The 26,112-nt window shown below is 56.6% G+C and overlaps 6 protein-coding genes across 6 annotated transcripts; 2 read left to right on the forward strand and 4 right to left on the reverse strand.

The window, feature by feature from the left end:
• Positions 1–2,909: 2,909 nt before the first annotated feature.
• On the reverse strand, positions 2,910–6,417 carry HER10_EVM0003825 (is centromere binding protein at prophase). Its single transcript, XM_035473488.1, has 7 exons — positions 5,378–6,417; positions 5,171–5,328; positions 4,752–5,124; positions 4,186–4,702; positions 4,018–4,137; positions 3,769–3,971; positions 2,910–3,680 (listed from the first exon to the last, which is right to left on the reverse strand). The coding sequence occupies exons 1-7, from the start codon at positions 5,505–5,507 to the stop codon at positions 3,142–3,144; spliced, it is 2,040 nt and encodes a 679-aa protein (XP_035332428.1). The 5' UTR covers positions 5,508–6,417; the 3' UTR covers positions 2,910–3,141.
• A 243-nt stretch (positions 6,418–6,660) lies between these two features.
• Positions 6,661–11,005, forward strand: HER10_EVM0007420 (peptidase M16 inactive domain-containing protein). Its single transcript, XM_035483038.1, has 4 exons — positions 6,661–7,315; positions 7,629–8,432; positions 8,482–10,696; positions 10,756–11,005. Exons 1-4 carry the CDS (start codon positions 7,212–7,214, stop codon positions 10,942–10,944), a joined length of 3,312 nt encoding a protein of 1,103 aa, XP_035332876.1. The 5' UTR covers positions 6,661–7,211; the 3' UTR covers positions 10,945–11,005.
• A 459-nt stretch (positions 11,006–11,464) lies between these two features.
• Positions 11,465–13,694, reverse strand: HER10_EVM0002680 (DHHC zinc finger domain-containing protein). Its single transcript, XM_035472382.1, has 2 exons — positions 13,334–13,694; positions 11,465–13,282 (listed from the first exon to the last, which is right to left on the reverse strand). Exons 1-2 carry the CDS (start codon positions 13,521–13,523, stop codon positions 11,841–11,843), a joined length of 1,632 nt encoding a protein of 543 aa, XP_035332309.1. The 5' UTR covers positions 13,524–13,694; the 3' UTR covers positions 11,465–11,840.
• Positions 13,695–14,074: 380 nt separating this feature from the next.
• Positions 14,075–16,746, reverse strand: HER10_EVM0002699 (uncharacterized protein). Its single transcript, XM_035472401.1, has 3 exons — positions 16,133–16,746; positions 16,056–16,083; positions 14,075–16,001 (listed from the first exon to the last, which is right to left on the reverse strand). Exons 1-3 carry the CDS (start codon positions 16,270–16,272, stop codon positions 14,247–14,249), a joined length of 1,923 nt encoding a protein of 640 aa, XP_035332313.1. The 5' UTR covers positions 16,273–16,746; the 3' UTR covers positions 14,075–14,246.
• A 667-nt stretch (positions 16,747–17,413) lies between these two features.
• HER10_EVM0001300 (SNF2 family domain-containing protein) lies at positions 17,414–21,423 on the forward strand. The gene is made up of 3 exons (XM_035471055.1): positions 17,414–17,925; positions 18,024–20,871; positions 20,927–21,423. The coding sequence occupies exons 1-3, from the start codon at positions 17,862–17,864 to the stop codon at positions 21,153–21,155; spliced, it is 3,141 nt and encodes a 1,046-aa protein (XP_035332137.1). The 5' UTR covers positions 17,414–17,861; the 3' UTR covers positions 21,156–21,423.
• An 808-nt stretch (positions 21,424–22,231) lies between these two features.
• Positions 22,232–23,966, reverse strand: HER10_EVM0001948 (lipase). Its single transcript, XM_035471680.1, has 3 exons — positions 23,346–23,966; positions 23,176–23,291; positions 22,232–23,113 (listed from the first exon to the last, which is right to left on the reverse strand). The coding sequence occupies exons 1-3, from the start codon at positions 23,493–23,495 to the stop codon at positions 22,360–22,362; spliced, it is 1,020 nt and encodes a 339-aa protein (XP_035332221.1). The 5' UTR covers positions 23,496–23,966; the 3' UTR covers positions 22,232–22,359.
• Between the last annotated feature and the right edge of the window lie 2,146 nt (positions 23,967–26,112).

The following is a 26,112-nucleotide window of genomic DNA, read 5'->3' on the forward strand; positions in this document are numbered from 1 at the left end:
CACCAGAGAGGGCAACACCAGAGACGAAAGCGTCGATGTCGGCGTGGGTAAAGTTGTAGCTGGAGGTTGTGAAGGGCAGTTGGCCTTGGACTTTGGAGGAGAGAAGTGGGGGCAGCTGAATGTTTGACATGACTTGGTGCGTATGGAAGTATGGGTGGGCATTAGACTTTCGAGCTTCTTCTTTTTTTTCCCCCTCTCCTTGCTCTTAATCTTCTTGTTTCTCTCCATGTACCTACTCCGTAGTGTAGTTGAGTTTCCTCCATTGCAGTTTGCAGAAGGAGGAGGATGGGAGGGGGGAATGGCATGCGAACGGGGGTGGGGATTCCTGCGGCCGGGCCGGATGGCAGGCAGAGCGTGCGTGTGTTGCTGTGTCCCGTGCTCAAGCTCTCTCCAGACTTTTCTGTCGTTGAGTGAGTGTGGTGGGTGGTTCGATAATTTGTTGCGGCTTTTCTTTCCCATTCCTTTCCCAAGTGGGTTGGGTGTCACGGTGTGTAACTATGCATGCATGTATGTATGTATGTATGTGTGGTCTGGATGATCCGGGGTGCAGGAGGAGGGGAAAAGGACAGGGAGAGAGGGAGAGAGAGAGAGAGAAATGCGGTGGGAAATTTTATCCTTGGGGTTTGGGGATGGTGTAACATGTGCAATCTCCGTGCTGGAGATTTTCTTGTGTTCCTCCTTTTTTTTTTTGTTCTGGTCTACTTGTTCGCTATTTGCTGGGGGGCGTGTCGCACGCTAGAATTCCTACAGACTAGAGACTTGTCTCATGTACAGACAGTAGAGAGATTTCGCCGTGGTGGTTTTTACTCCATTTTGATTTTTCAAGGGGGATTCACTTGCTGGGGACATGGGTTGACCAAGGATCCGGGAGGATGGACGGAGGCCAGGGAGGAGGGGGGGGGGGGGGTTGAGAGACGAGAGAGCTCCCCGGGCCGTGGTCACTGGTATGTCTGGGGCGGGCTCTGAGGGAGAGGAAATCAAAGCAACCACAGCGACGACTGCGAAAGGAACGGCATTGTCGGCAGAGAATAGAAAGACTTGGCTCAAGAGGTTGGTGGAACCTGGACTCTGGAGGGAGGACGGGAGGAATTGACCAATGGCGGGCATCAAACAGTTGGCAATCCAGTTGCTATCCGATTTTGCCGTGTCTTCCGGAGCTGCATCCGGAGGGGGCTCCGTACCAGAAAACGAGGCAGGCAGAAACTCCCCTTCCCGCTTGGCTTTTTCTGCTTGTGCTGCTTGCACATGCTTTGTGGCTAAAGGAGGGTAGGAGGAGGTCAAACAGGTCACTGTCAGAGTGGTGGCTGGATGGATGGATGGAGCAAAAGACCAGACGGAGGAATGGATGGATTTAGGTACGTGCGGAGAGTAAAGGGACATGTGGGAGCCGTTGAGATGCAAAGGTAGATGCGGAGAATGTCTTCCTGATTGGGTGTATGTGCGACGGTTACGTCCCAGCGCGTCAGATGCGAGGTAGGTATCGCGATGTAGATTTTACACCACGGCTGCTGCTGCTCGGAGAGAAATGTCCTTTTTACGCGTGAGGTGAAGTACGACGTTGGACGCGAAGGAGAATGCGACGATGCCGGGGGCTTTGAATGGGCTGGGCGCGTGTCGCAGCCGGCGAAGCCCCCTGGGTGGGAAATGGAAGAAAGGAAGACGTCTGCGGATTCGAGGATTGACAGGGTAGGGATGTTGACGGGCAGCGGAGATCAACGCAGCAAGGCAGAATCTGAAATCCTGTTCGAGGGAGTTTGCGTTGCGTTGCCCCCTTCCCCCCTCTCGATCAGTACATAGCTGCACGGCGCGAGCAGCCAAGAAAGCATATGCATGGAACGAATAGAGTACGCAACCCGTCACTCGTGGCTTTCCTCTTGGCTTTCTTTCGCGACATACCTTGGGCGGCCGGGGGGGAAAGTGAAGTAAAGATAGTTTCAAGGCCAGAGGGGGGGAAGAACTGCTCCGGGAAGGATGCGTACATGGTACGGACGCAGTAAGAGCCTTGGTGATTGTCAAACAGGGTTTTGCAAGGAGAAAGTCAATTTCCTTGTTGCAGAGAATCCTCCTTCTTTTCTCTTCCACCGGAGTATTTTCTTGCCTGTCGTGCTTGTCTCGTCTGTGCTGGAAAGGAAAGGAAAGGAGAGGGGTGACGGCACATGAGGGGCATTGATCTCTGATATTCTAGATCGCGATCGACAGAAAAGAAAGGAACAAGAAAGAGAGATGAAATTGAGAAAAATGCGACGTTGGGCATGGGGTGGGCGACGGGCGATTTTCCAGGTTTTTTTGGCCCAGAATGCTACGCTACACAAAAGGCCAGGCCGGGCCAGGCTCCTCCTCGGCGATCACGATGGGCTTCCCGGGGTGGTTTCAACTTTCGAGGTCCCGGCTTTCGGGCTACGTTGAGAGAGCAGCAAGAATTTGATGAATTACAGTAATGTTACTGCCACGCTGATGGTTTACCTAGGAAATGTACAATCAACCGCAATGGGCGAAGCCGGGCAAAAGTGTAAAAAGTCATGAGACAAAAACAGCACCATAGTAGAAAATTGAGAGATGGGAACCAGACAGAATTGGACAGAACAGAACAGACAACAAAAAAATACCAGAAATTGGGGTAAGGTGGAGATTTGGGGTGGAAGGTGCCGAGACCGACAGGGTTCAGCGTCGCGCGTTGGAGAATGTGGAGAGCGGCCCAGCTGCAGCCTGCAGTGTACAAGGGGGGCGTGTGTGTGGGGAAGGGAACGTAGAGAAGGGGGGTGTACAATTGGTGGTGGTGGATGGGCGTGAAAGTAAAGCGATTGGTAGAGCGGAAAGGCACGGCGAGTACAAGCCTGTTTTGGGTTGGATTGGGTGATTGGGTGATTGGGATGGACGAGTCGAATTGGGGGAATAACGACGCTTGATATTCAAAAGGCAATGTAGCACCTTGAAATTGGCCAATACACCAGAAACGCTAAATGTATGTTATTCTTCTTTCGCCTCGGAAAAGACTTTACGTCTCGCCCCCCATCACCCGTCATCATGGACTATAACCCCGACCGCAAGCGGAGCCATCATCCCATCATCTCGCTCCGGCTCTTGCGCCGTCTGCCCGGGCCCTCCGGCTCAACCGTCCGGTGTTATCCGTCCCCTCCTCCCTTAGCCGTGCACGGGGCTTGGAGTCTCCCGAATCGCCCGGATGGTCTCCCTCATCCGCGGGTTAGCGTCGAAGCTAGCCTCAATGAGGTCCACGACCTCGTCCGCCGAAAAGTACAGGCTGAGCTCGCTGTCGCACCAGAGGTACTTGACCTCGTTGAGGTTGGACTGGAGCACCTCGCTCAGGTACTTGAGACGGAGCCACGTGGCCGCGTACTGCGCCGTTGTCGGAATTTCGTCTGCTGCTGCCGCTGCCCCCGTGCTCGCACTCGCGGTCCGCGACGGCAGAAAGAGGTCGTCGAGCTCCGTGACCTTTGCAATGAGCTTCGCGATCCCGTACGCGTCGTCCTGCCCGATGGACGACGCGTCCATGACATCCCCGATAATCTTGGACGACAGCCCATCCAGGAGCGACCCCACCGCCTGGTACCACACCGAGCGCGCGAGAATCGATTCCCATGTCACCGCCATGGATCTGACCCGCGCTAGTGCCGAGTCCACGCAACTGTCCAGTTCATCCTGCTGCATGAGACTTTGATCGCCTGTGCGTCTTGCGTTAGCCCAAAAGTCATACCGACTGCCGGCAGTCTGCAGGCAAGTGCTTTCAGCCCAGGCTAGAACGAAACGTACCTCCTAGCAGATCTCGCAGCACCGTTTTCTGCAACCCCAGCTCGTTAGTGTATGCGCGCGTCGCAAAGTTCTGCAGGCTCTTGATGTCGTTGTCTATGCGCAGCATGTTCTGGGCGCGTGTGGTGAGATCCCCGCGTGACTTCCACGTTGATGCCAAATCAGCCAGCTTCTCGGACAGATACATGGCATCGTTGTAGAGGAACCTGGACGTTGGTCAGCTTAGACATGATACCCCTAAAGGACACTTACATGTTCCCGCCAATGTCGAGTGAGTAGTAGTGCGGCGACACTGCTCGAAACATGGCTAATGCGAACGTCGGCAGACTGAAGAGGCCCGGGGCGGCGGCTGCCACTGGGCTGCTTTCGTATCTACGAATGTCAGAAGGATCACCGTGTTGACATGGGCTCGCAACATACTCGGGCTGTGTCAGAGCCGCGCCGTCTTCCAGGAGGGCCAGGATAAGCTCCAGCACCGGCTCCGGCATGGAGGAGATGTGGTACGTCTCCTTGAGAACCATCTCCCTGCTCTCGTCTGGTGCAGTAGACACCGTCTTGTGCTTCTTCGTCTGCGTCTTTGGTGCTTGGAGCTTCGGTTCTGGCTCCGTTTGCTCTGTCGCATCATCATCCCCCCAACCCCACGCGTCGGCTGCGTCGTCCTCGTCGTCTACCGTCTTTTCCTCAACCTGCGCGGTCTCCTCTTGTGCGGTCTCTGTAGTTTGCTCCTCATCGTTCCATCCCCAGGCATCGGCACCGTCGTCTTCCTCTTGTGTGTCGTCTTTGGCTTCCGGTTCCTCGTCGTCGTCAACTCCCCATTCAGCACCCCAGTCATCTTCTGCAACGGTACCGGCTACACCGTTCGCCGTCAACTCCTTGCCTTCGGACCGGGATACCATCTGCTTTTCCACCTTTTCTACTTGTTTTGTGGCACCGAGACCTACACTCCGTCAGCAAGATTTCGAATAGGCATACACTGGGTGACGGACCGTTGGACATTTGCACCCTGACCGAATCAAGGGCTGTTTCTCTGCACTTTGCAAGCCATATTGACGGCGCACTGCCAACCCATTCCTTGAGCTCCGTAAACCCAGTGAATCCGTTGTCTTCAAGAACCTCGCAAAAGCGCCGTGCAGATTCGATGACAGCCTGGAACCTCCCAAGATCCTTGAGATTTGAGGGTACTTCCGAGTCGAGCCAGACTGAAATGAGCCTCGGGACCAGGTCGCTCATCATGATGGGGCTGAAGAACATGAGGAGATCCGGTGTCAGTCGCTTGGCCAGGAACTCAACTACCTTTTGGAGATCCGTGAATAGCTCGTCGATTGATTTTCCAGCTTGACCATTTAATTCCACAACGTTCTGCGGTGGTTAGCAACTGGGCCGTCAGACTGTCTTTGGGACATACCTCAGTCTCGCGGATGGAAGGCAGCGATGAAGCTTGCGTGTCCATGCGCGGAAACACAATGGCCTTGTCGACATCGTGCCACAGCTTGGACATGCGATCTTCAACCTCTTTGTAAGCCTGGAGACCAATGATGGCTTCCGACAGCGTCATTTGCTCGTCTGGATTCTGTTAGCTTCCGGTGGGTTCAACCAGACGGGTACCAACTACCATCCAACTTGTTGTAGATTGCCAGGGAGCCGGCTTTGAGGTCCGTGTGAACAAGCGATGCCCAGACGTGGTCGAAGACGTCGTGGACGTGTGACTTTAGCTCGAAAGCCCTTACATCAAGGAGCCTCATAATCCGGCATGCCTTCTTGTTGACTGGGACGGCATCGAGTTCCGTCCAAGATTCTGCCCAGCGTTAGCCCCTCGCCCTGATGCCGATGCCATCATTCGGTCCTTACTCTCCAGCCACCGCAGCGAATCGATGATGCGCCGCTCGTTCATCGCTTGCTCGACCTCCCCCAAAAGCTCGTTGACGTGCTGGATACCCCTGAGGGCGTCGTGCAGCTGGTTCGTGTAAAGCACCTCCTTCTCAAGAAACTGAATGTGGTCCTCCGCATCTTGTATAGCCTTTCCCGAAACCTGCGGCGCTTCCGATTGTCGGACGATATCGTCGGCCAGCCTCTTGGATCGCAAGATGTCTTCCTGTAGCGTTTTCGCATTGTGCACCCACGAGCTGACGTCGCCCTTGGTCTCTTCGTTTATTGTGTGGATTTCAGACTGCGCATGCATCAGTAAGTGGCTGTCATTGCTCGCTGTGAGCCTCCCATTACCTCCAAATCACCCTTGGCTCGTTCCAGCGCATCAATCGCCGGCGACAAATCCGAAGAGGACATTGACAGCGATGACACCTGCTCGTCGGGGAAGCGCCCCTCGAGCGCAAAGGCAACTACGGCCTCTCCGAGCTGCGCAGAAGCATTCTGATCTGTTTCGACGGCCATCGTCTCGTTTCGCTGTCGTGCGCGGGTCACGCGTGTGGCTCCGTGAAGCTCTCGATATCGCGGGGCCGCTTCGGTCGGGGCGTCAGGTATCCGGGCAGGTCGCAGGCAGGAAATGGAACGCGGTAGATCGAGGTTTGGGAAGGTTCGCCTAGAGTTCAGAGACGTGATTCTGCAAATATGTAGCCAAGAAACGGGCGACAGGAGGGCTTTGCCTCGTCTTCGAAGCGATGCCGCATAAAACCGGGCGATGAGCTACGGGCAATTGTGACACTGGATTGCATAGCTGTCCCGAAAGCACCCACGTCACAATTCCATGTCGCTCCCCAGTACGTACCTCGCGCCTGATCCGACCTCGTGCCGAGCGGTTGGCGCTTGGCTCAGCTTGCTCTCCCGCGGCAAGGGGCCAATCGGGAGACACCACCCCGCCGATGACTTTGCGAAAATCAAAAAATAAAGATAAACTCCACTAGTCCCTTGCCCTGGACTTTTGGAGGGGCAGATGGACCAGTGCGCTTCATTGTACGGCCAGCGACATCTCTCACGTTCTCGTGCCCCGCGACGGACTGGTAACTCGCAACCTAAAAGAAAAGCGCGCCAACGGGAAACCAAAGCTCAACTATAAGGTATATACCAACCCCTGAGGACGCCTGTGAGCCTCAACATCAGCTCGTCCCCCAGTGCCCGTCGATACCCCGCCATCCTTGTGTCAGCATCTCTCGTGGCGGCGGTTAGGTAACCGCTACATCGTTCCCTATCACGGGCTGGCCAATACGCTTCGGGAAGCCTCATTGGTCTTCTTCATCTCTGTCCATTAGGCTGGCAAAGCCGGTTTCTGTACGGTAAGCTGCTGCGCCTTTTTCTTCCGTCCGCCCTACTCGTTCTTTCTTGTCAAGCCTTTTTGGCTGAAGTGGTTTCCCCCGATTGGCCCCTTGTCATTCTACTTCTCTTCGTCGCCTGTCAACTGGTTGTATGCCATGGCGCATTGCGCTGCACCGTTCCGAGGCTGCAAGCTTCACGCGACTGTCTGAGGGCATCCTTCCCGTGTCTGACACGTCGACATGTTGAAGATTGGAGCCAGTCAAGTGGCGCTTGCCGTGGCCGTTGCGCTTCTGGCGGCTTGTCTTGTTCCCCATCATGGACACATCTTATCCAACAGAGCTGGGTATGTCTCTTCTCGGACCGGATGTCCTGGTGTTCACGAACGTATGGCCGTTTGTCATACGAACTACTGCATCTATCCGCTGTCTGATTATCTTCCCCTCCCGTTTCCAACAGCTAGTTCCTGTTTTCCGGTGAAGAGCTTCATCAGGAGACTCGTACAACCCTGCTTCAGCTGCGTTTGTTGTCTCCTTACCCAAGGGCCATGAAACTATTTGCCCATGACTCTTTGAGCCCCTGTGCTCTTGTGCCCCTGCCCATGCCTCTATAAGAACCTCCCACAACTACATGGGACACCAAGTTGACCATCTTGTCAGATCATTCCAAAGCTTGTTCAAAGCAAAGCCACACACCATGTCGCCTGAGGAGCAACCGAAGCCGCAGCCGCGGTTTCGCAAGGTCCAGAGCTTCAAGACGGACTACGCCCCGTGCCAAATCAGCCAGTATGTCTCGGAGAGGAGCGGCATGCAGGTGATTGTGGCCGATCGCAAGGGCCCCAAGACTAACGGCTACTTCACTCTCGCAACCGAGATCTTTGACGACTCGGGCGCCCCTCACACTCTCGAGCATCTGGTGTTCATGGGTTCCAAGAACTACCGCTACAAAGGACTCCTCGACAAGCTGGCCTCCCGAGCCTACTCTGGGACGAATGCCTGGACTGCGACGGATCACACCGCGTACACGCTGGAGAGCGCTGGCTGGGAGGGCTTCTCTCAGATCCTGCCAGTGTATCTCGAGCACGTCATCGTGCCCGTCATCACGGACGAGGCATGCATCACCGAGGTGCACCACATCGACGGCGAGGGCAACGATGCGGGTGTTGTCTACTCAGAAATGCAGGCCGTCCAGTTCAAGAGCGCCGAAATCATGGATCTTCGTGCGCGCCGAATGCTGTACCCGGAGAACGTGGGCTTCCGCTACGAGACCGGAGGCATGACGGAGGCTCTCCGGGTTCTGACCCCTGACCGCATCCGCCAGTTCCACCGTGACATGTATCAGCCCCGCAACCTCGCCGTGGTCATCATTGGCGAAGCGGACCACAGCGAGCTGCTGCAGATCCTAGATGAATTCGAGGAGAGCATCAAGGACGACCTTCCGCCGCTGGATTCCCCTTTCAAGAGGTAGCTCAACCTCCCACACCTAACAAACCATGCTGACGTGAGTGTGCAGACCTTGGATCGACTCAGCACAGCCCCCGGCGCTCAAGGAGACCATCATCACCACAGCCGAGTTTCCTGAAGAGGACGAATCCGTCGGCGAGATCACTGTGGCTTTCTACGGCCCCAACTGCACCAACACCATCGAGACGTCTGCGCTCAACGTCCTGCTGACCTATCTTTGCGGCTCCTCTGTGTCGATTCTCGAGAACGTCATTGTCGAAAAGGAGGAGCTCGCCAGCTCCGTATCCTACTGGTGGGACGCCAGGCCCAACTCTGTGATCTGGTTCCAGCCGACTGGCGTCGAGACGGACAAGCTTGAATTCGTCGAGAAGAGGCTCGTCGACCTGCTCAAGGAAGTGGCATCGAAGCCTTTGGACATGGCATACCTGACCTCATGCATCCACCGCGAACGCCTCCAGGTCAAGTTCCAGGCCGAGGAGTCTGAGGGCTTCTACTCCAACAACATCATCACGGACTACCTCTTTGGCAAGCGTGACGGCTCGACGCTCAAGGACTTGCAGTCCTTGTCCGAGTACGAGGAGCTCGAGAAGTGGACCGACGCCCAATGGAGGGACTTTTTGCGCAAGTGGTTGTCCGATGCCCCCCACGTCTCCATCCTCGGCAAGCCGTCCCACGAGCTCGCAAAGAAGCAAAAGGCCGACGAGGAAGCGAGACTCGCAAAGAGAAAGGAGGAGCTTGGCGCCGAGGGTCTGGCCGACCTCAAGAAGCGCCTCGAGGCTGCCAAGGCCAAGAACGATGAGCCCATCCCGGCCTCCGTGATCGATCAGTGGGCTGTCCCCGGCACCGAGTCGATCCACTTCATCGAGTCTGACACGGCGAGGTCTGGAAAGGCCAAGAGCCTCGGCCTCGTCGACAACGCGGCGCAAAAGGTCATTGACGGCGCCAAGCAAGGGAAAGACCCCCTCTTCATCCAGTTCGAGAGCGTGCCGACCAACTTTGTGCACCTGACGGTCTATCTCGGTACCTCACAGGTACCGATCGAGCTGAAGCCGCTGCTGCCCATCTTCAACGACAACTTCTTCAACACTCCCATCATGCGCGATGGAGAGAAGGTCGGCTTCGAACAGGTCGTCATGGAGCTGGAGCAGGACACCATTAGCTACGGTCTGCGCTCTACAAGAGACTACGGCGACCCCGACGGCGTCATGATCCAATTCCAAATCGAGCCCACAAAGTACTCCACCGTCATCAACTGGATCCGCACCATGATGTTCGACAGCATCTTCGACATCCAGCGCCTCAAGGCGGGCGTCCAGAAGCACCTGGCCGACATCCCCGAGCTGAAGCGTGACGGCAGGTCCATGGCGTCTGAGATCGACATGTCGATCCACATGAAGAAGGAGTCCTACTCGGTCGCCAAGCGCGCACTCGTCAGAGCAATCTACTTGCGCCGCCTCAAGAAGCTCATCGCCTCCGACTCGGAAAAGGTCCTCTCCTGGTTCGAGCAGCTGCGCAAGTCCCTCTTCACCTCGAACAACGTGCGCATCCTCGTCACCGCCGACGTCGCCCGCCTGCCCGAGCCCGTGGCCGCCTGGGACATCCTCAGCACCCAGCTCGAGGGCTCCGACGAGCTGCTCCCCATCGTCAAGCCGCACACCCTGCTCACAAAGGAGGGCCAGAACCCGGGCACCGCCGGCGCCACCATCGTGCCCATGACCACGGCCGAGAGCTCCTACGGCGTCAGCACGGCCAAGGGCATCACCTCCTTCGACGACCCCCGCCTCCCGGCCATCATGGTGGCCATCGGCTACCTCGAGACCACCGAGGGCCCCCTCTGGAACTCGGTCCGCGGGCAGGGGCTGGCGTACGGCTCGTACTTTGGCCGCGAGCTCGACGCGGGCGTGATCCAGTACAAGGTGTACCGCTCGCCGGACGCCAGCAAGGCCTTTTCCGTGTCGCGCGAGACGATCCGCAAGATCGCCGAGGGCGAGGTCGAGATCGACCGCCACCTCAAGGAGGGCGCCATCAGCCAGGTCGTCGTGCAGTTCGCCGACGAACAGTCGACCATGGCGTCGTCGGCGGCGCAGAACTTCATGCTCGGCGTCGTGCGCAGCCTGCCGCTCGACTGGCACAAGAAGGTCATGAGGGACGTCCGGGACGTGACGGACGAGCAGATCAAGACGGTGCTCAGGGAGCTTGTCATGCCTGTTTTCGAGCCGGGCAAGAGTAACGTTGTCATCACCTGTGCTCCGATCTTGCAAGAGGTGCGTTTTGTTTCCCACCCCCAGCTTCACAACAGAGATTTACTGACATGTGGCTACAGAACATTGAAAAGGCGTTCAAGGAGATGGGGTACAAGACGGACGTCCAGCAACTCGCCTACTTCCACGACGACTACGGCCTCAAGGGCGACGAGGACGAGGAGGAGCTCGAGGAAGACGAGGATGACGAGTCTGACGATGACGAAGAGGATGATAGCGAGGGCGAATACAGCGATGAAGAGTCGGATTAAGACGGTGGGCAGAGAAAGACCATGTTAGAAGAAGACTAGCATCGATAGAGCTGGCAGCCACAGCACCTTTCGCTTCTGGGCTAGAATATCAGAGACGTCTACTAAAGACATAGTAAGAAGTCTCAATCCATGTTTGCGAATTTGGTAATAGACCGGGCTCCTTGTCCAAAGGTGTCATCCGGGGACCGTCTCTCGACACGGGATGATCTAGTGAAGCTTCGCGCGTGCTCTGGTAGCCCTTTCAGAATAGTCCCTGTGGATCTTCACGAAGTTGGATGGAGCTAATCTAGCTGTGCCTCTCTTTACAGACGTCTTGGAAGTTTTGATCTTGTCGTCTTTTCTCCTTGCTAAAAACGCAGCTGGGACGGTACAGAGGCACGAGCATAGCCGTCGACAATCCCCAATGACAACACCCATGGAGTCTTGCAGAGCCTATTCGAATTCCAATGTTTCTTTATGCTTTAGTCAGAGCAGCACAGGTTTGCAGTCCATGGAATAGAAACGACTCAATTCGCAAAAAAGTGCTACCAAAAACGTCATTATCCGTTCCCAGCAGAGGCAAGAGTGTGGAAAGCTCCTAGTCCTCTGCCAGGAACCCCAGAAAACACCCAAAACACCAATCTTGAACTTTGGAAAAAGGAAACCATGAAGAATGTACATCTCAGAGTCCGACTTCCGAGTTGAATCCCCTTGTGAAATAGAAAAAGAGCGGTACATGAAATGCGTTATACACTTTCTAAACCCTAGTGACCCCAATCCTTGCTGACGGGAACGTGAAGATTACGCTTTCTGGATATCACTTTCTAAAAACGCTCTCTCTGTTTGCCCCTACTTTGAAAAAATGTTAGACATCCTCTCTGTCTCTGTCTCTTTCTCATTTATCTTCATCCACCACCTCAATCCACATCGTCATCATTCTCAGGCTGGTCCCTAAACGACGGCGAAGACGGGCTATGCTTCCTCAACAACCCGCTGGCCCCGCTCCGTCCCCACCCGCCGTTGGTGACCAGGTTCAGCGCGCGGTGCTCCGCCGCCGCGGGATCCTCCATGTCGAGGTCGCTGTCGTCGAGGTCGTCCTCGAGCGCCCGCCCGCGCGGGCTGAGCTTCCGCATCGGCATCGACTCCTGGAACCCATCGGCGTACAGGTTCGGGTCGCGGCCCAGGACCCGGTCGGCCTTGGAGGGCGTCTTACGCGATCCGCCGTTGGAGGGAGGGGGAGGGGGAGGAGGCGAGGTGAGGTAGTGTCGGCCCGCGCCGTCGGGCTTGGTAGGCGGCGCCTCGCGCATGAACGTCGGGGGCTCGTCGGTGCCCCATCCCGCGTTGATCTCGCGCGCGCGCTGCTCCTGGCGTTCCCTCGCGAGGCGCTCGCGGGCGGCCAGCCAGTTGGGGCTGGCTTCCCATGCCCAGCCGTCGCCGGTGGTGTTGCAGACGGGGACGAACCACAGCAGGGGCTTGGGGCCAAAGAGGTGCAGCAGGTTCCGCTTCGCGCCGAGGTCGAACGCGTTGGGGAGCTTCTCGGAGTCCTGCTCGTCGAGGTACTCTTCGTAGCGCTTCTTCGCGCGCTCGCGCTCCATCTCCTCGTACGACTGGTGCGTGGCGCCCATCGGCCTCGAGGAGCCACCGCCAACCCCGCGGTATTCTTCGCCTTCTTCGGGTCGCGTGATGCCCGGGAGGGCGTTTGCGTGGATGTCGAGGAGCTGCTGGCCGTAGGCGGGCAGCTGGATGCCCTCGCCGTTGTGCTGGGCGACGAACTGGTGCTTCATCTGCTTCTTCAGCGGCGAGAGGTACCGCGTCTTCTCCAGGCACTCGATCGTCGTCTGGCCCCTGCTCGCGAGCAAGATGTGCCACCCCGTGAAGGCGCCCACGACGATGCCGATGATGCCGGCGATGACGCTGAGGATCACGTAGTTGATGGGCATCAGCGTCTCGACGTACGTCGTGTTGTTGATGACCTCCATGTACACCCAGCTGCCGGAGACGAAGAAGCTGTAGAAGCAGAAGAGCGTCGTGTAGATGAGGAACAGCAGAAAGGCCTTGTGGTTCTTGAGGCCGATGCAGGTCGCCAGCCAGGGGCAGTGGTGATCCATTTTCAGGACGCAGCGGCGGCAGGTCGAGCAGTGGTGGGCGCGGTCCGGTTTTCTCGCCTGGCACTTCTTGCAGAATCGGAGCTCGCCGTTGGACTTTACGGTGAAGGAGGTGGCGGCGGGAGGCGCCTCGGTCGGTAGCGTGCTGTAGCCATTATCGTTTGTCGTGCTGCCGGGGCTCGTGAAGACGGCGGTGGTGTAGGACCAGTTGAGCAGGCCGTAGAGGAGAAGGGCGCCTGCGGAAGACGCGGATCCTATGCATCGTCAGAAAGCGGCGGGCGGGCATGCATCAGCGGACTACTTACCGAGCCACGAGGCTTTGGAGGGCAGGGACCCGATGGTGACATCCACCCAGACGGCCCAGGTGGTCAAGCCATAGACGAAAAGCAGAGGGATGTAGGTCGCGAAAGTGCAGCAGCAGCGTTCAAGCTTTCGCGCCCAGCGGCGAGACATGATTTCGGAGGAGGGGATTGTAGACAAGCGAGATCCATCCATTCACTCGAAAGGGAAAAGAGAAAGAGAGAAAGACGGCAGCTAAGAAGGGGGAAGGACCATGGCGGTCAGGGACGGAAGAATGGATGCTGATCGATGGCCACGAAGAAGAAAAAAGGGCCCGCGAAATGGTAAACTGCTGCGTTGGCTCAGCTCAACAAGCCCGGGTTTGTGATACGGATAGTCAGGGGGAGGTTAGAGGCACGAGCAGGGGACCTGGGTGGATAAACTGCCCTGTGGATGCGTGGAATGCAGGGCAACCTGCTGGCGGCGCCCCGTGGCATCCAGCTGTGAGCGTCCCCTCCCGCTGCCGTCTTACGCAGGGAGCTGAGGCTGAGCCGGGCTGGCCCCACTCCGCCCTGCGGCAGCCTGTGGCGGTGTTTTAGTCCCCGTCACTGGCCCCAGTTCCCGCCCGTGTTCCGCAGAAGACAGTGGGCCGTTTGCTTGGTCCGCGCCGACCTGCATATCGAAATGCTTCCGAGAAGCCTCACTTTCGGTCGAATGACTCTGATGACTTGGTATTCGCCAACTATCTACCTAATGTGAATCAAATGCCGGCCAACTTGTCCTTTTGAATGAGTAAATCCGGCCGAACGCCCCGTACCCGAGGTTCCACCATAACGCCGGTCCAACCTGACCCTGAGAAACATAGGCCTGGATAGATGCCACAGATCGTGGCGATCAACGAATATTTACCAAACTCCCAACGTCCTTACAAAGCTGCAGTTAATCGTCGCGACCTTCAACGACCATTCCCATGGCGTTCGGAACACCAACGACGACCTTGCCTCTGGGGACCCGGACATCCTTGACCTTCATGCATCCAAAGACGTTGATCTCGCGAATGTTGGGGCAGCTTCGGAAGATGCGTCCAAGCACGAAATCATCCACCTCCTCGATGAAGCTGATCTCGAGCTTGACGAGGTTGCGGTACTGGTCCTCCTCAGAGAAGGCGTCCTCGAACGCCTCTCGCTTGATGTGACAACAAGCGTGGATGTTGAGATTCTTCAGCTTCTTGCCGGAATGCTTCATGAGGGCACGGAATCCGTCGGAGCAGAGACCAATGCCGTCTTCGTTCTCGCGGGGCTTGGTCGAGTCGCGGTAGCGGCACTTTTGGAGGTCAACGATCTCGATGCCGGGGTTCTCCCAGTTGTTGAAGAGGTCCGCAAATCCCTCGTCCGTCATGTGCTCGCTGTCGGTGATGCGGAACTTTTTGAGAGAACGGCAGGTGTCTCTGATCGCGCTCAACACCTCGTCGTTGGCCGTGGGCATCTTCTTCAAGGAGAGCGTCTCCAGGTCCTTGCCTACACCGTGGATCATATGGGCCAGGCTCTTGGAGGTGATGTCGTGCTGCAGGTGAAGGCCCAGGTGCTTCAGAGATTTGATGTCGGCGATTGACTTGACGCCGACGTTGGTGACCTTTTGGTTGTGGTAGACCTTGAGGCGATTGAGGTTGGGACAAGTCTCGGGAAGGAGAGCAAGCAGCTCGTCGCCAACGTGCTTGTCCGTGTAGTAGACCTGGATGGCTTCCAGATGAGCACCCTTCTGCTGGACGAACTTGGTCCAGCTCTCGTCGCTGAGGAGGTTGGCGCCGTGCAGGATAAAGTGCGTAAGCTTGATGTCGCGACTCAGAAGGTAGTCCATGACCTCGTCCTTGAACTGAATAGAGTTGCGAGCCTTGAATCTCTTGAGGTTGGGTGCCGTCTGGAAGATGCTCTCGAACTCGTTCGAGCCCAGCTTGGCGCCGTCGTAGATGTGGAGGACCGTGGTCGACGGCTGCACAAACAGGGGCAGCGTCACAGGGCTGAGCAGTCGACGCTTGGAGAAGAGTCGCGCAATCTTGTCCACCACCTGGTCCGGCAAATCGCCCAAGCTGTCGGCGAGGTCGACATTCTTGGCCAGAGTCTCGATGCAGAGAGTGGTCAGGTTCTTGGCACCAGTCTGATAGGTGCCGTCGAGGATGTTGCTCTGCATCTTGCGGCGCTTGCCCTGGCCACCGGCGGGTTTCTTGGGCTTCTGCTTGCCCTTGCCCTTCTTGGCAGCCTCGTCCTTGCTGCACTGCGCGCAAAGTAGACCGCCCTCGGGGCCACTCAGCGAGTAGGCGGTGACGGTGAAGCGCTTCTTGCAGATGGCGCAGTTATCCATCTGGCCTGGCAAGGGTTGGGCCATCTGCTCGAATAGGGCGCGTGCTATGTCGTCCTCGTCCTCTGAATCCATGCCGTCCCGGTGCTTGCGCTTCTTAAACGCTTTGGAGGCCTTGATTTTGGCGATGGCCATCTGCTCCTTCTTCTGGCGCTTCGCCTTCTCAGCCGCCGTCTCATTGCGGCCGGACTGGGCAGCCCCGGCAGAGGCTGTTGAAGGGCCGGCCTCGGTCTCCTCATCATCATCTCCGTTGGCATTGTCTGCTTGATTCTGGGCAGCAGCAGCAGCACGCCGCTGGTCTGCATCCCGGCGAATCTGGTTTGCAGAGATGTTGTGGGCCTTGAAAGCACATTGTCAGTTTGCACAGATGGTCAGTTTAGTCGAGATTCTTACAGCAAGGTAGTCGGTCAAAGCCGATTGTCTCGAGTCGTGTCAGTGATGAGATGCGCATGGAGAGTGGGAAAACTCACGGTCCAGAGATGTGGCGGGTGATACGGACTGTGCCTGCACCATCATCCTGAGGAGCTGCTTGACCCTGCTGGGGAGTCTGGTTCTGGCCTTGCGCAGCCTGGGCAGCCTGAGCTTGGGATCGACGAGACGGTCTCGCCATTTTGGTGATGGATACTTCCAGTCTCTGTGTGCAGCGTTGGATGGGTTGATACTGACGAGTTTGGTCGAAGCCTTTTTTTTTTTTTTCCGAACTGCAGTTGGGATGATGTTCAACCCTTGGGTGTTGCTGCGAGCTGTGATGGAGAAATCCCTTTCGAATAGGTGTGGCAAAGTTGTCTGGATTACAGACTAGCCAAGGGGTAGGAACGATAGACACCACCGGCTGTTCGATGGGTTGGAAATAGGCTCAAGTCCAGACCTTTGGTTGGAGAGAAAGGCAGACGACAACCCGCAGAAATCACACTTGTCGACAATGCCGTGATGCGCTGGTTCGGGGGCAAATTGAAAGGAGGCGACAAAGAAGTAGTGTCTTCTGGAGTCCTCTTGTTCCTGGATCGATACGCCCAGACCAGGTGTTGGAGGGTGAAGTTTGCGGCACACTGTACTGGTGATTGCCAATCTCTCGCGATCAGTGGGTGGAATCAAGGGTGTTGGTGAGGATGCACCGTGTGAAAGCCGCAAGTGACAGCCCAGGGGACTTAAACAGGCACGAGAGGTAGGCAGCTGCAGGGGTTTAATTGAAGTGGACCCACAACAGTCCCGTCGTGGGGTACGCAGCACCTAGGCGAACTCGAATGGAAGGAGCCACAGAGCCACCGTACCGGAGTCGTCGGGGAGCAGATCGATCGCCCAAGTCGAATCGTCACACTGGAGCCCCAGGGACATGGAGATCGGCCATCTGCCTCTGCATCCAACGCTGCCATTTCGGTCTTGCTATGTGTTCCCTGGCAGATGAAACTATTTCTGAGGATGGTTTGTATGCCAAGTGGTAGGTACTGGTAGAAATCGCAGCCAGTCCAGGGGCCAGGTGCCTTGATAAGCTAGTTTGAACCATCAAGGAACGTGTGCAGCATCTCGACAGAACATCATGTTCACGAATCACACCAGTGACCCCAGCCAAGCTAACAAAAAAAACTTCCCATTTCCAGACTGGCTTCAGGCTTTAGGCAGTCGCCCCTGCGTCTGGGCGCCTTCTCATCCCTGACAAAGCGGCCACGTGACTTCGTGTACAGAGCCCGCCATTGAAGGGCGCGTCCCTGATCTCCCCCTCCTTCCCCGTCTCTCTTGTCTGAGGTGAGGCGGTCCTTCTCAGCTTTGCCTGACCGAAAAGGAGTTCGCCAGTGGCAAGTCCAAATTCTTTTTTCCCTTGGCCCTCTCCATCACCGCTTGCCTCTTTTTTTCCCTTTTTCACATCACCAACCGTCAGACTGTGTGGCCTCTACCCCAGGGCAGTCTACAATTCCAATTCGTCCCTTTCCCCTCCCTCACCAAAAGGTACCGAGATACCCCAATCATCGACCCCTTTGGTGCACAGTCTCCAAGCTTCTTCGGCGATAAGCTGAGACTGTTCGCCACCACTTGCCGAGCTTTGTCCCGGCCATCCCAACTTTCTTCTCACGTCAACCGTCGCCAAACTTTCACCTCTGTGTGAAAAAAACCGACAGACTTCCATTTTTCCGTTCTCAAAATTGAGGTCGCAAGTGCACACAATTTACCTTGCTGCACGGAAAGGTCATCATCACCGTCACCATGACTGGCCGCCGTGGTCGCCCTTCTCTCGCTCAGAAGGAGAGTATGGCTTCCACTCGAAGCAGTAAGTCACTGATTTAATTCTATGTCTCGGCCTGCACATTCGGCATGAGATCGTGGATTGTATGCGCAACATGAAATTGATCACTAACACATCTACAGACTCTCCTGACCCTCTTTCTGTTGCTGGTACCGGCCGTCTCACTAGATCTGCATCGAGCCGGAACCTTGCAGCTGCGGCTCAACCTGTGACTTCAGCCCCTCCGATTGCCAAGAGAGGTCGAGGTCGACCCAGCAGAGCCTCCCTGGCCAACGACTCGGCTTCCTCAACTGCATCTGCGTCTGCTGCTGCATCTGCCGACCTCACCTCTGCCAGTGAAGCCTCCACCCCTGCTACCAGCAATGTCGCTACACCCGCTCCCTCCGTCTCTGGGTCTGGCTATGTCCCTCTTGTGCTGCCTGCCGCTTTGAGAAACCCCAGGATTGAAGCCTCTCAGTCTGCATCCAAGATCGAGGTTCAGCTTCCCACTTCTGCTGCACTCAACGAGCGTGCTCTGCGCCACAGCCAGTATTCCATGCAGCCAGCCAAGCGCAAGGTTGGCGGTGGTTACTACGACGACGATGATGAAGAGGATGAGGAGCCATCTGATAACGACCGCGATGCTTTGGTTGCTCGCCGCCTCCAGAAGGAAGAAAACAAGAAATCAACTGCCTCTACCCGCCTATCCGATGCCGCCCTTGCTCGACGTCTCCAGGAAGAGGAGTACGAGATGGATGAGTCTGATGTCCCCCTTGCCACTGGTCGCGGCCGTCGTGCGACTGCTATCGCTGCCAAGTCCACGGTAAAGGACAGCGACGCCGACTCCGAAGACGTTCCGCTTGTTTCTCGATCCAAGCTTGGTGGTCGGGGCCGAGGTAGACCCCCCAAGAAGCAAAAGGTTGTGGTCCCTGAGTCGGACGATGAGGATGAACCCGCAGATTCCACGGACGACGAGCTTAGCGATCTCTCGGACAACTTTTCTGAGCTGGAGGATGATGATAGCAACAAGATCCCCAAGAAGGCAAAGGCAAAGGGCAAGGCTAAGCAGCCAGTCAGACGGACTAGAGCTACCGCTTCGACACTGCCTCCAGCCTCTGAGGGACTTCCTGAAGACGATGACGATGCTTTGTCGAGCCTCGATAGCGGCGACTTTGACAGCTCGGAATCTGACGAGGCCGATAGTGACGGCGGTCTTCAGAGCGCCGTGGCCGCACAGTCCCGTGGTCGCCGCGCCTATCAACGTGGCTCCAAGCGCCGCGGCATGCTTGAACGCGCCAGGTTGGAGAACAACCATCCTGAGCTCCTCACCATGTGGCAGGACTTGGAGGCGTCTCCCGCCCTCAGGCCCGACAAGATTGCTCAGCCGCAGCAGATCTCGCGTCAGCTCAAGCCCTTCCAGCTCGAGGGCGTCTCTTGGATGATTGAGATGGAAAAGACCGACTACAAAGGCGGCCTGTTGGGTGACGAGATGGGTCTCGGCAAGACCATCCAGGCGGTATCCCTCATCATGTCCGACTATCCCCAGAAGAAGCCCTCCCTTGTCTTGGTCCCTCCCGTCGCTCTGATGCAGTGGAAGAGCGAGATTGAGTCTTACACGGACGGCACCCTCAAGGTCTTTGTCTACCACGGTACTATGAAGAACGCCAAGAACATGACCCTGAAGGAGCTCAAGAAGTACAATGTCATCATGATGTCGTACAACAGTCTGGAGTCCATGTACCGCAAGCAGGAGAAAGGATTCACCCGCGCAGACGGCGTACACAAGGAGAAGAGCTTGATCCACCAGGTCGACTTCCACCGCATCATCCTCGACGAGGCCCACAGCATCAAAACCCGTACTACCATGACGGCGAAGGCTTGCTTTGCTCTGAAGACCTCGTACCGATGGTGCCTTACGGGAACGCCGCTGCAGAACCGCATTGGCGAGTTCTTCTCCCTGATCCGCTTCCTTCAAGTTGCGCCTTTCGCGTCGTACTTGTGCAAGCAGTGCCCCTGTGCCGGCCTGGATTGGAACCTCGACGACGATCACCGTTGCCACTCGTGCGGACACGCCGGCATGCAGCACGTGTCTGTATTCAACCAGGAGCTCCTCAACCCTATTCAGAAGTTTGGCAACTTTGGACCGGGCCGCGAAGCCTTCCAGAAGCTCCGCTTGATGACCGATCGCATTATGCTTCGTCGTCTGAAGAAGGACCACACCAACTCCATGGAACTCCCCGTCAAGGAGATCTACGTTGACCGCCAGTTCTTTGGTGAAGCGGAGAATGATTTCGCCAACAGCATCATGACAAACGGCCAGCGCAAGTTCGAGACGTACGTCGCTCAGGGTGTCTTGCTCAACAACTACGCCAACATCTTCGGTCTCATCATGCAGATGCGCCAGGTGGCCGATCACCCCGATCTGATCCTTCGCAAGCATGGAGAGGGCGGTCAGAACACACTCATGTGTGGCGTTTGCGATGAGCCGGCCGAGGATGCCATCAGGAGCCGCTGCAAGCACGACTTTTGCCGCGCCTGTGCTAGAAGCTACCTGTTGTCTTCCGCTGAGCCTGACTGCCCCCGCTGCCACATTGCGCTGGCCATCGACCTGGAGCAGCCCGAGATTGAGCAGAATGAGGCCGATGTCAAGAAGTCTTCGATTATCAATCGAATCAAGATGGAAGAATGGACTTCTTCCTCCAAGATTGAGCTTCTCGTCCACGAGCTTCACAAGCTTCGATCAGATAATGCTTCGCACAAGTCCATTATCTTTTCGCAGTTCTCGTCCATGCTGCAGCTCATCGAGTGGCGTCTTCGTCGCGCCGGTATCACCACCGTCATGCTTGACGGCAGCATGAGCCCCGCGCAGCGCCAAGCCTCCATCGACCACTTCATGACCAAGACGGAGTGCGAGTGCTTCCTCGTCTCTCTCAAGGCCGGTGGTGTCGCGCTCAACCTCACCGAGGCGTCTCGCGTCTTCATCGTTGACCCGTAAGTTGCATGTCTCAATACTCACTATCAAGATCCCAGCTAACATGACATGTAGTTGGTGGAACCCTGCCGCCGAGTGGCAGTCTGCCGATCGTTGCCACCGCATTGGTCAAACCCGCCCCTGCACCATCACCCGTCTCTGCATCGAGGACTCGGTCGAGAGCCGCATGGTGCTGATTCAGGAGAAGAAGACCAACATGATCAACTCCACCGTCAACGCGGACGACAAGGCCATGGAGTCTCTGAGCCCCGAGGACATGCAGTTCCTGTTCCGTGGTTCCTAGACTTTTGGGTCGTCTGCAAACTTTCTTTCATCATTGTGTTTTCCCGCAAAAAGTGGATTTCTGTGGTTTTCCCCAGGGCGGCGTTGAGGACAAGGCAGGGCAGACGGAAAGGACAAGGACATTGGGACTGTAGTACCCAGCCCCCATCATCGGAGTCGGGCGTGCGTCGTTCTCTTCTTCCTATACCCCTTTTCGATTTGCAAATATGGCATGGTTCACGGGTGGAAGACCTTGTGTGTATGAGTGTGGCCCATTTCGTTAGGTAGAGATACTCTCAGCGTTCAGCTGGGTGGTTCTTTGTTTCTCCATCTGGACAATAGATTCAGAAATTAGGTATCAGCAAATATTGATACGCAATGCCAGTGACTGTGAGGAGCCCATATAGTGCCGTATAATGGATTGGCCGGTCAGCAACGTCAGCGTCCATGGGACCATGATCCGCAAGCTCCGCACGTGGGCGCTGGGTTATGTAGGGTCGCTTATGTACCAGGATACGGAGTATTCAAATCCCAGAACGATATCCCGAATGGTCACCAAACCCCCCACAAGCTTCAGGTGGATGAAATGGTTCGTTCTGGGAAAGTCTATCCTGTACCACAGTTCGCGATGCCAAGCGGCCAATATATACGTAACACAACCGCCGTTCCGTTCCAACGCGCCAGTGCCATTCTTAGTACGGGGGAAAAACGAAACACGCGGTTTGCCGTAAGAGGAACGCTGTATTGGGAATCTAGGATGCGGAATTTGCTTGATTGGGTACCGCGCGGTCTCTAGTTGACGGGACTTGCGAGTCAGTCGATGACATGGGGGGAATTTTTGTGTGTCCGGACTCGGTACCCGTCCGGGGTGCGTCCCACTCGTGGAATCGTGCTGACGATGCTGGTACGGCTCTCCCATCGTCACAGATAGGGTCCTTGGATTCTCACAGCTTGTTCAGAGGGAAGAGTGGTGTGGTTCAACGCCCAGGTTGACGCTGGGCGTGGATTATGTACTATACTAATTATGTACGTGAATAGTCTTGACGATATCTCCTTTAGCCGCAATGGCTTGGGGATATCCCTTGATGGTATCCTTTTTGATGATGATGATGATGATGATGATGATGATGCTTCCCCTAAAACTCCAGAAGCCCGCTTCCCTGCCCTTCATAACATGGTCATGACATTTAATTTTCTTTCGTGTATACGGCATGCCGTCGCCCTCCTTACTCCTCGAGCGACGCGGCGTACTCGATATCCTGCTGGGCCCAAGCCGTCAGGCGCGCAGCGAGGTCCTCGTCCGAGATGTCCTCCTCTCTCTCCTTGATGCCGAAGCCGTCGGTGCTGCAGGCACCCGTACGGCGGAGGTAGTACAAGTGGGCGTCGACGTCAAGGCCAAAGGTGCCGCCGTTGCACTTTGTGTTGGCGGCGCCCTCGCAGACCTTGATATCGGCGACGGCGTAGTCGACCGTGGTGGCGTTGCCGGTGGACAGCCAGTACTCGGGGCTAGTGTGGCGGTAGCCGAAGAGGATGGGGGGCAGGCGGGGGACGGGGTCGTCGACGTGGGTGACACGGTACTCGGCGCCGGTCTGGGCAGTGACGAAGTTGGTGAAGGCGGCGTTGCCGACGCGGGGGCTGCCGTAGGTGTAGATGTCGACGGGGTAACCGTCGCGGCGGAGGTCCGCGGCGGCGATGGTGACGACAGCGCCACCGAGGGAGTGGCCGGTGCCGACGATGGTGTAGCTGGGGTTGGCGGCCTTTGCGGACTTGACGGAGGCCAGGAGGGAGTCCTTGATCTCGTCCCAGCCGTTGGCGAAGCCGGTGTGGACCTTGCAGCCGTCGACAAAGTCGCAGTCGTCGAAGCCGAAGAGGATGTTGGTGATCCAGTTGCGGACGTTGCTGGAGCCGCGGATGGCAATGACAATGTTCTTTCTCACGGGATCCGTGGCGACGAAGCCTTGGAGGCCAGAGACGAGACCGCTGGAGCGTGTTAGCTACCTTTAGGTGAAAGGTGAAAAGTCAGGAGTATCTGGTCGGCTTACGAAAAGGTTCCCACAATCTTGCCTCCGTTGGCGGTGACATCAGGGCAAGCATCGGCGCTGCAGGTGATTGACGCACCGGCGGCGGCCTCGCTGTTGCAAGAGGTTGCTGCCACCATCTGTGTTACATGTTAGCGCACGCGGCCAGGTCAGAAGTCTGGGCAATGTCCTACCTGAACGTAGTACTCAAAGTTGGACAGGTCGGCGCTCGACACCGTCACGGCTCTCTCGTCGAGAGCAGCCACCGGGGCCCTGACATCGAGGAGGGGAGATGCCGAGACTGCGGCAGACAGCAAGGGGAGAAGAGACAGCTTGGCCAACATGATGACGGCAGAGGGAGCAACTCAAGACAACAGGAACAGGACGAAACTCGAGGACTTTCTCGTGAGGCACAACGAACAGAGAGACAAGGCAAGCCATCGTCCTCCACGCTGCCGCAACGTCTTATACATAACCAAGAGAGCAACGAACGGAGCACCGGGGTAAAGAGGCCAGTGGATCGACATCGAGTCGTACACCCCAGACAACGGTCCGTTGTAAGGGTTGCGGTGTGTCCACCATGCCTCCAAGTCAAGCATTCATGGCTCGGGCGAGGTTGGGGGCCGGTAGCTAGCAAACCAACTCCCCTCGATATTGGGGATATGCGAGCCAGGGTGAGACTTCTCACGCTAAAGCAAACAATACGCAAGACTTTGCGGTTTCTGGCAGTTCCTCCGCAAGTTAGAGCAATCTCGCCAGGCACAGAGCGGCGGAAATCGGCACTAGAAGCGCCAGTTGCGAATGGAAGAGATGTGTTCTTGGAGAAGGCGGTTCCATACTCCATCTAGCAGGGGGCCAAGCTCAAGAGGTCCTACCGGGGGGGCCGCAGTGCGGGATAGACAGCTTTGGCCATTGGGTGGTCTCGTCAGACAGACAAGAGGACAAGACCTGGTCCTGGCCGCTATAGCCAAGTATTGGTGGCAGGTCAGCGGTTCGGAGTGATTAGTAGCAAGCCTCGAGTGATATTGGTCTTGAATCAGTCCAACCATGAGGAACAGCATCCACGTGGGTGTGATGAGGTTGATGGACCGTCAAGGTGGTAAGGAAGCGCCCGTGCGGTCAGCCAAAGACATCTCGATCCTTGGGTATCCGTCGTGCAAAGACAGAGACTGAGAGACAAGCAATGAGAGTTTCTGCTCAATAACTCTGCGATCCTGGGGTGTCATTTGGCGCCACGTGAGCCAAGCATCCCCATAGTGGGCTTGCCGCTCATTGAACAACGACGACTGAGTGGATGGTCCCTGGACGGCGACGAGCCGGGGTGAAGCTGGGCAATTCCCACTTCTGTTGGGCTCTGTCGAAACAATAGCGTCCGCACCGGGAACAAGTTGTTAATGAAGCTGGCCGAATGGTCCTTGTCCGAACGAACTGGTGGTCAATTGCGGTCGGCCGATTGCTGGAAGAAGCCCGCCGGCCCCCCGGGCGAGTCCCTGGACGAGGCCCGCAAGAGCTCAACAAAATGCTGCCAATATGGTCTTGTGCGAGTTTGATTTTTTTTCCGATTAGTGTCGTAAGTCGAGTCAAAAGCCAAGACTGAGATACGTAAAACCAAATCGGGATTCTCGTGTGGTGATACGCGGCCCTCTACGCTGGAGAGCCGCTCTCGAGGCATCACGCGGACGAATGCTCTCGTACCACGGTCCGCTCCTCCCAATCGAGTATGGAGGTCGGTCAGGCAGAACAAGTTCCAGGAGCATCACGCCCATAGTTGTCGGCATTAAGGTACGCCTACAGACTATTGACAAGAGTATTTGCAAAAGAAAAAAGCATGTGGATGTGATTAAAGACGGGAAGATGCAGCTGAGATGGATGGCAGATGCAACACCAAAGCCACTAGATTGCGGTAGAGTGAGATGGAGGTGGGATGAAAAGGCTTGGAGACTTGGGGTCGGCGGCAGCGTTATGTCATGCTGCTTTCCGCCGCCTCTTGGGGAGCTTGGGAGCTTCGGAGCTGAATCTCGCAGCTTCCTTCTTGTCTCTAGACTCTACACGATGGGTGTGCGGCAGCTTCATTCATGCATGCCGTGATGCCGTCCTTGCCAGCTTCTCTCTACGTCTGTCTAGTGCCTACACTACAGCAGGCTCTCCCACACCCTCCCAGTTCTAACGATCAACGGCCAACGGTCAACGGTCCATCGTCGATTCGTCCCTTCTTCCCACCGGGCCACCCGTACCTGATGATCAGATGTCGACCTAGCAACGCGGGGTTGAGACATTCTAGAAAGAAGGGCTGTCATCCGGAGTCCGCGCCCACGAGACCTCTTCCTCGCCCTCCATCACTTGGTCTCTTGGTCCTGGTCTCTTGGACCAATACAACCTCAATGCATCCCCCTCACGACCAGTCGACGTTGCAGCCATCAGCTACGACATATCGGACACTACCACACATCTCATTCAGCTATCACCGCGCCATCTCTCGAACCGACATTTGACCTTCTTTCTTCCCAAGATTGCCGTTCATGCCGTGCCGCTTCCACCGACCTTGCCTATTGATCGATTCCCGTTTTCCGTGCAGAACAAGAGCCGAAATCTGCGCTCCGTCACCCCTGACCCCTGCCCCATCGATCTTCGCCGCTGGACCGAGTTTGGGATTTCCGACCGCCTGGTGCTCTTCGCTTGCGAGTTTCCTAATTTCAGCAGTGCCCTAGACTCGATCTGGTGGACGTGGCAGACCCCAAGCAGAGACCTCTTGGGGTATCACGAGGTCCGTCTTGTACCACCATGCCAATGGTACACACCCATTTGCAATGCTGCATATGCACTGATTCAAGGAAATAGACATCTGCGGCCTGCCAGTGAACCACGCGCGCAATGCAACGCCCGGCCACAATCTGACAGACTGACAGCTCTCCCCGCGTCGGAGCCGAGCCCGGACGAGCAGTATTTTTCCCTTTTACAGTT

Source organism: Colletotrichum scovillei (assembly GCF_011075155.1).
Source record: "Colletotrichum scovillei strain TJNH1 chromosome Unknown Contig00006, whole genome shotgun sequence".
NCBI classification, from domain to species: Eukaryota; Fungi; Ascomycota; class Sordariomycetes; order Glomerellales; family Glomerellaceae; genus Colletotrichum; species Colletotrichum scovillei.

Excerpts from the sequence above, each read along its gene's own strand:
- HER10_EVM0001948 (XM_035471680.1), bottom strand. The coding sequence starts at position 23,495 with ATGTTGGCCAAGCTGTCTCTTCTCCCCTTGCTGTCTGCCGCAGTCTCG. Across the intron at positions 23,292-23,345 it reads ACTTTGAGTACTACGTTCAG|ATGGTGGCAGCAACCTCTTG; the intron begins GTAGGACATTGC and ends CATGTAACACAG. Across the intron at positions 23,114-23,175 it reads AAGATTGTGGGAACCTTTTC|CGGTCTCGTCTCTGGCCTCC; the intron begins GTAAGCCGACCA and ends AACACGCTCCAG.
- HER10_EVM0007420 (XM_035483038.1), top strand. The coding sequence starts at position 7,212 with ATGTTGAAGATTGGAGCCAGTCAAGTGGCGCTTGCCGTGGCCGTTGCG. Across the intron at positions 8,433-8,481 it reads CTGGATTCCCCTTTCAAGAG|ACCTTGGATCGACTCAGCAC; the intron begins GTAGCTCAACCT and ends GTGAGTGTGCAG. Across the intron at positions 10,697-10,755 it reads GTGCTCCGATCTTGCAAGAG|AACATTGAAAAGGCGTTCAA; the intron begins GTGCGTTTTGTT and ends ATGTGGCTACAG.
- HER10_EVM0003825 (XM_035473488.1), bottom strand. The coding sequence starts at position 5,507 with ATGAGGCTCCTTGATGTAAGGGCTTTCGAGCTAAAGTCACACGTCCAC. Across the intron at positions 5,125-5,170 it reads CTTCCATCCGCGAGACTGAG|AACGTTGTGGAATTAAATGG; the intron begins GTATGTCCCAAA and ends TAACCACCGCAG. Across the intron at positions 4,703-4,751 it reads CAGGGTGCAAATGTCCAACG|GTCTCGGTGCCACAAAACAA; the intron begins GTCCGTCACCCA and ends GACGGAGTGTAG.
- HER10_EVM0002699 (XM_035472401.1), bottom strand. The coding sequence starts at position 16,272 with ATGGCGAGACCGTCTCGTCGATCCCAAGCTCAGGCTGCCCAGGCTGCG. Across the intron at positions 16,084-16,132 it reads ACCCGCCACATCTCTGGACC|ACAATCGGCTTTGACCGACT; the intron begins GTGAGTTTTCCC and ends ACACGACTCGAG. Across the intron at positions 16,002-16,055 it reads CTTTGACCGACTACCTTGCT|GCCCACAACATCTCTGCAAA; the intron begins GTAAGAATCTCG and ends TGTGCTTTCAAG.
- HER10_EVM0001300 (XM_035471055.1), top strand. The coding sequence starts at position 17,862 with ATGACTGGCCGCCGTGGTCGCCCTTCTCTCGCTCAGAAGGAGAGTATG. Across the intron at positions 17,926-18,023 it reads TATGGCTTCCACTCGAAGCA|ACTCTCCTGACCCTCTTTCT; the intron begins GTAAGTCACTGA and ends ACACATCTACAG. Across the intron at positions 20,872-20,926 it reads CGCGTCTTCATCGTTGACCC|TTGGTGGAACCCTGCCGCCG; the intron begins GTAAGTTGCATG and ends CATGACATGTAG.
- HER10_EVM0002680 (XM_035472382.1), bottom strand. The coding sequence starts at position 13,523 with ATGGATGGATCTCGCTTGTCTACAATCCCCTCCTCCGAAATCATGTCT. Across the intron at positions 13,283-13,333 it reads CTCCAAAGCCTCGTGGCTCG|GATCCGCGTCTTCCGCAGGC; the intron begins GTAAGTAGTCCG and ends GACGATGCATAG.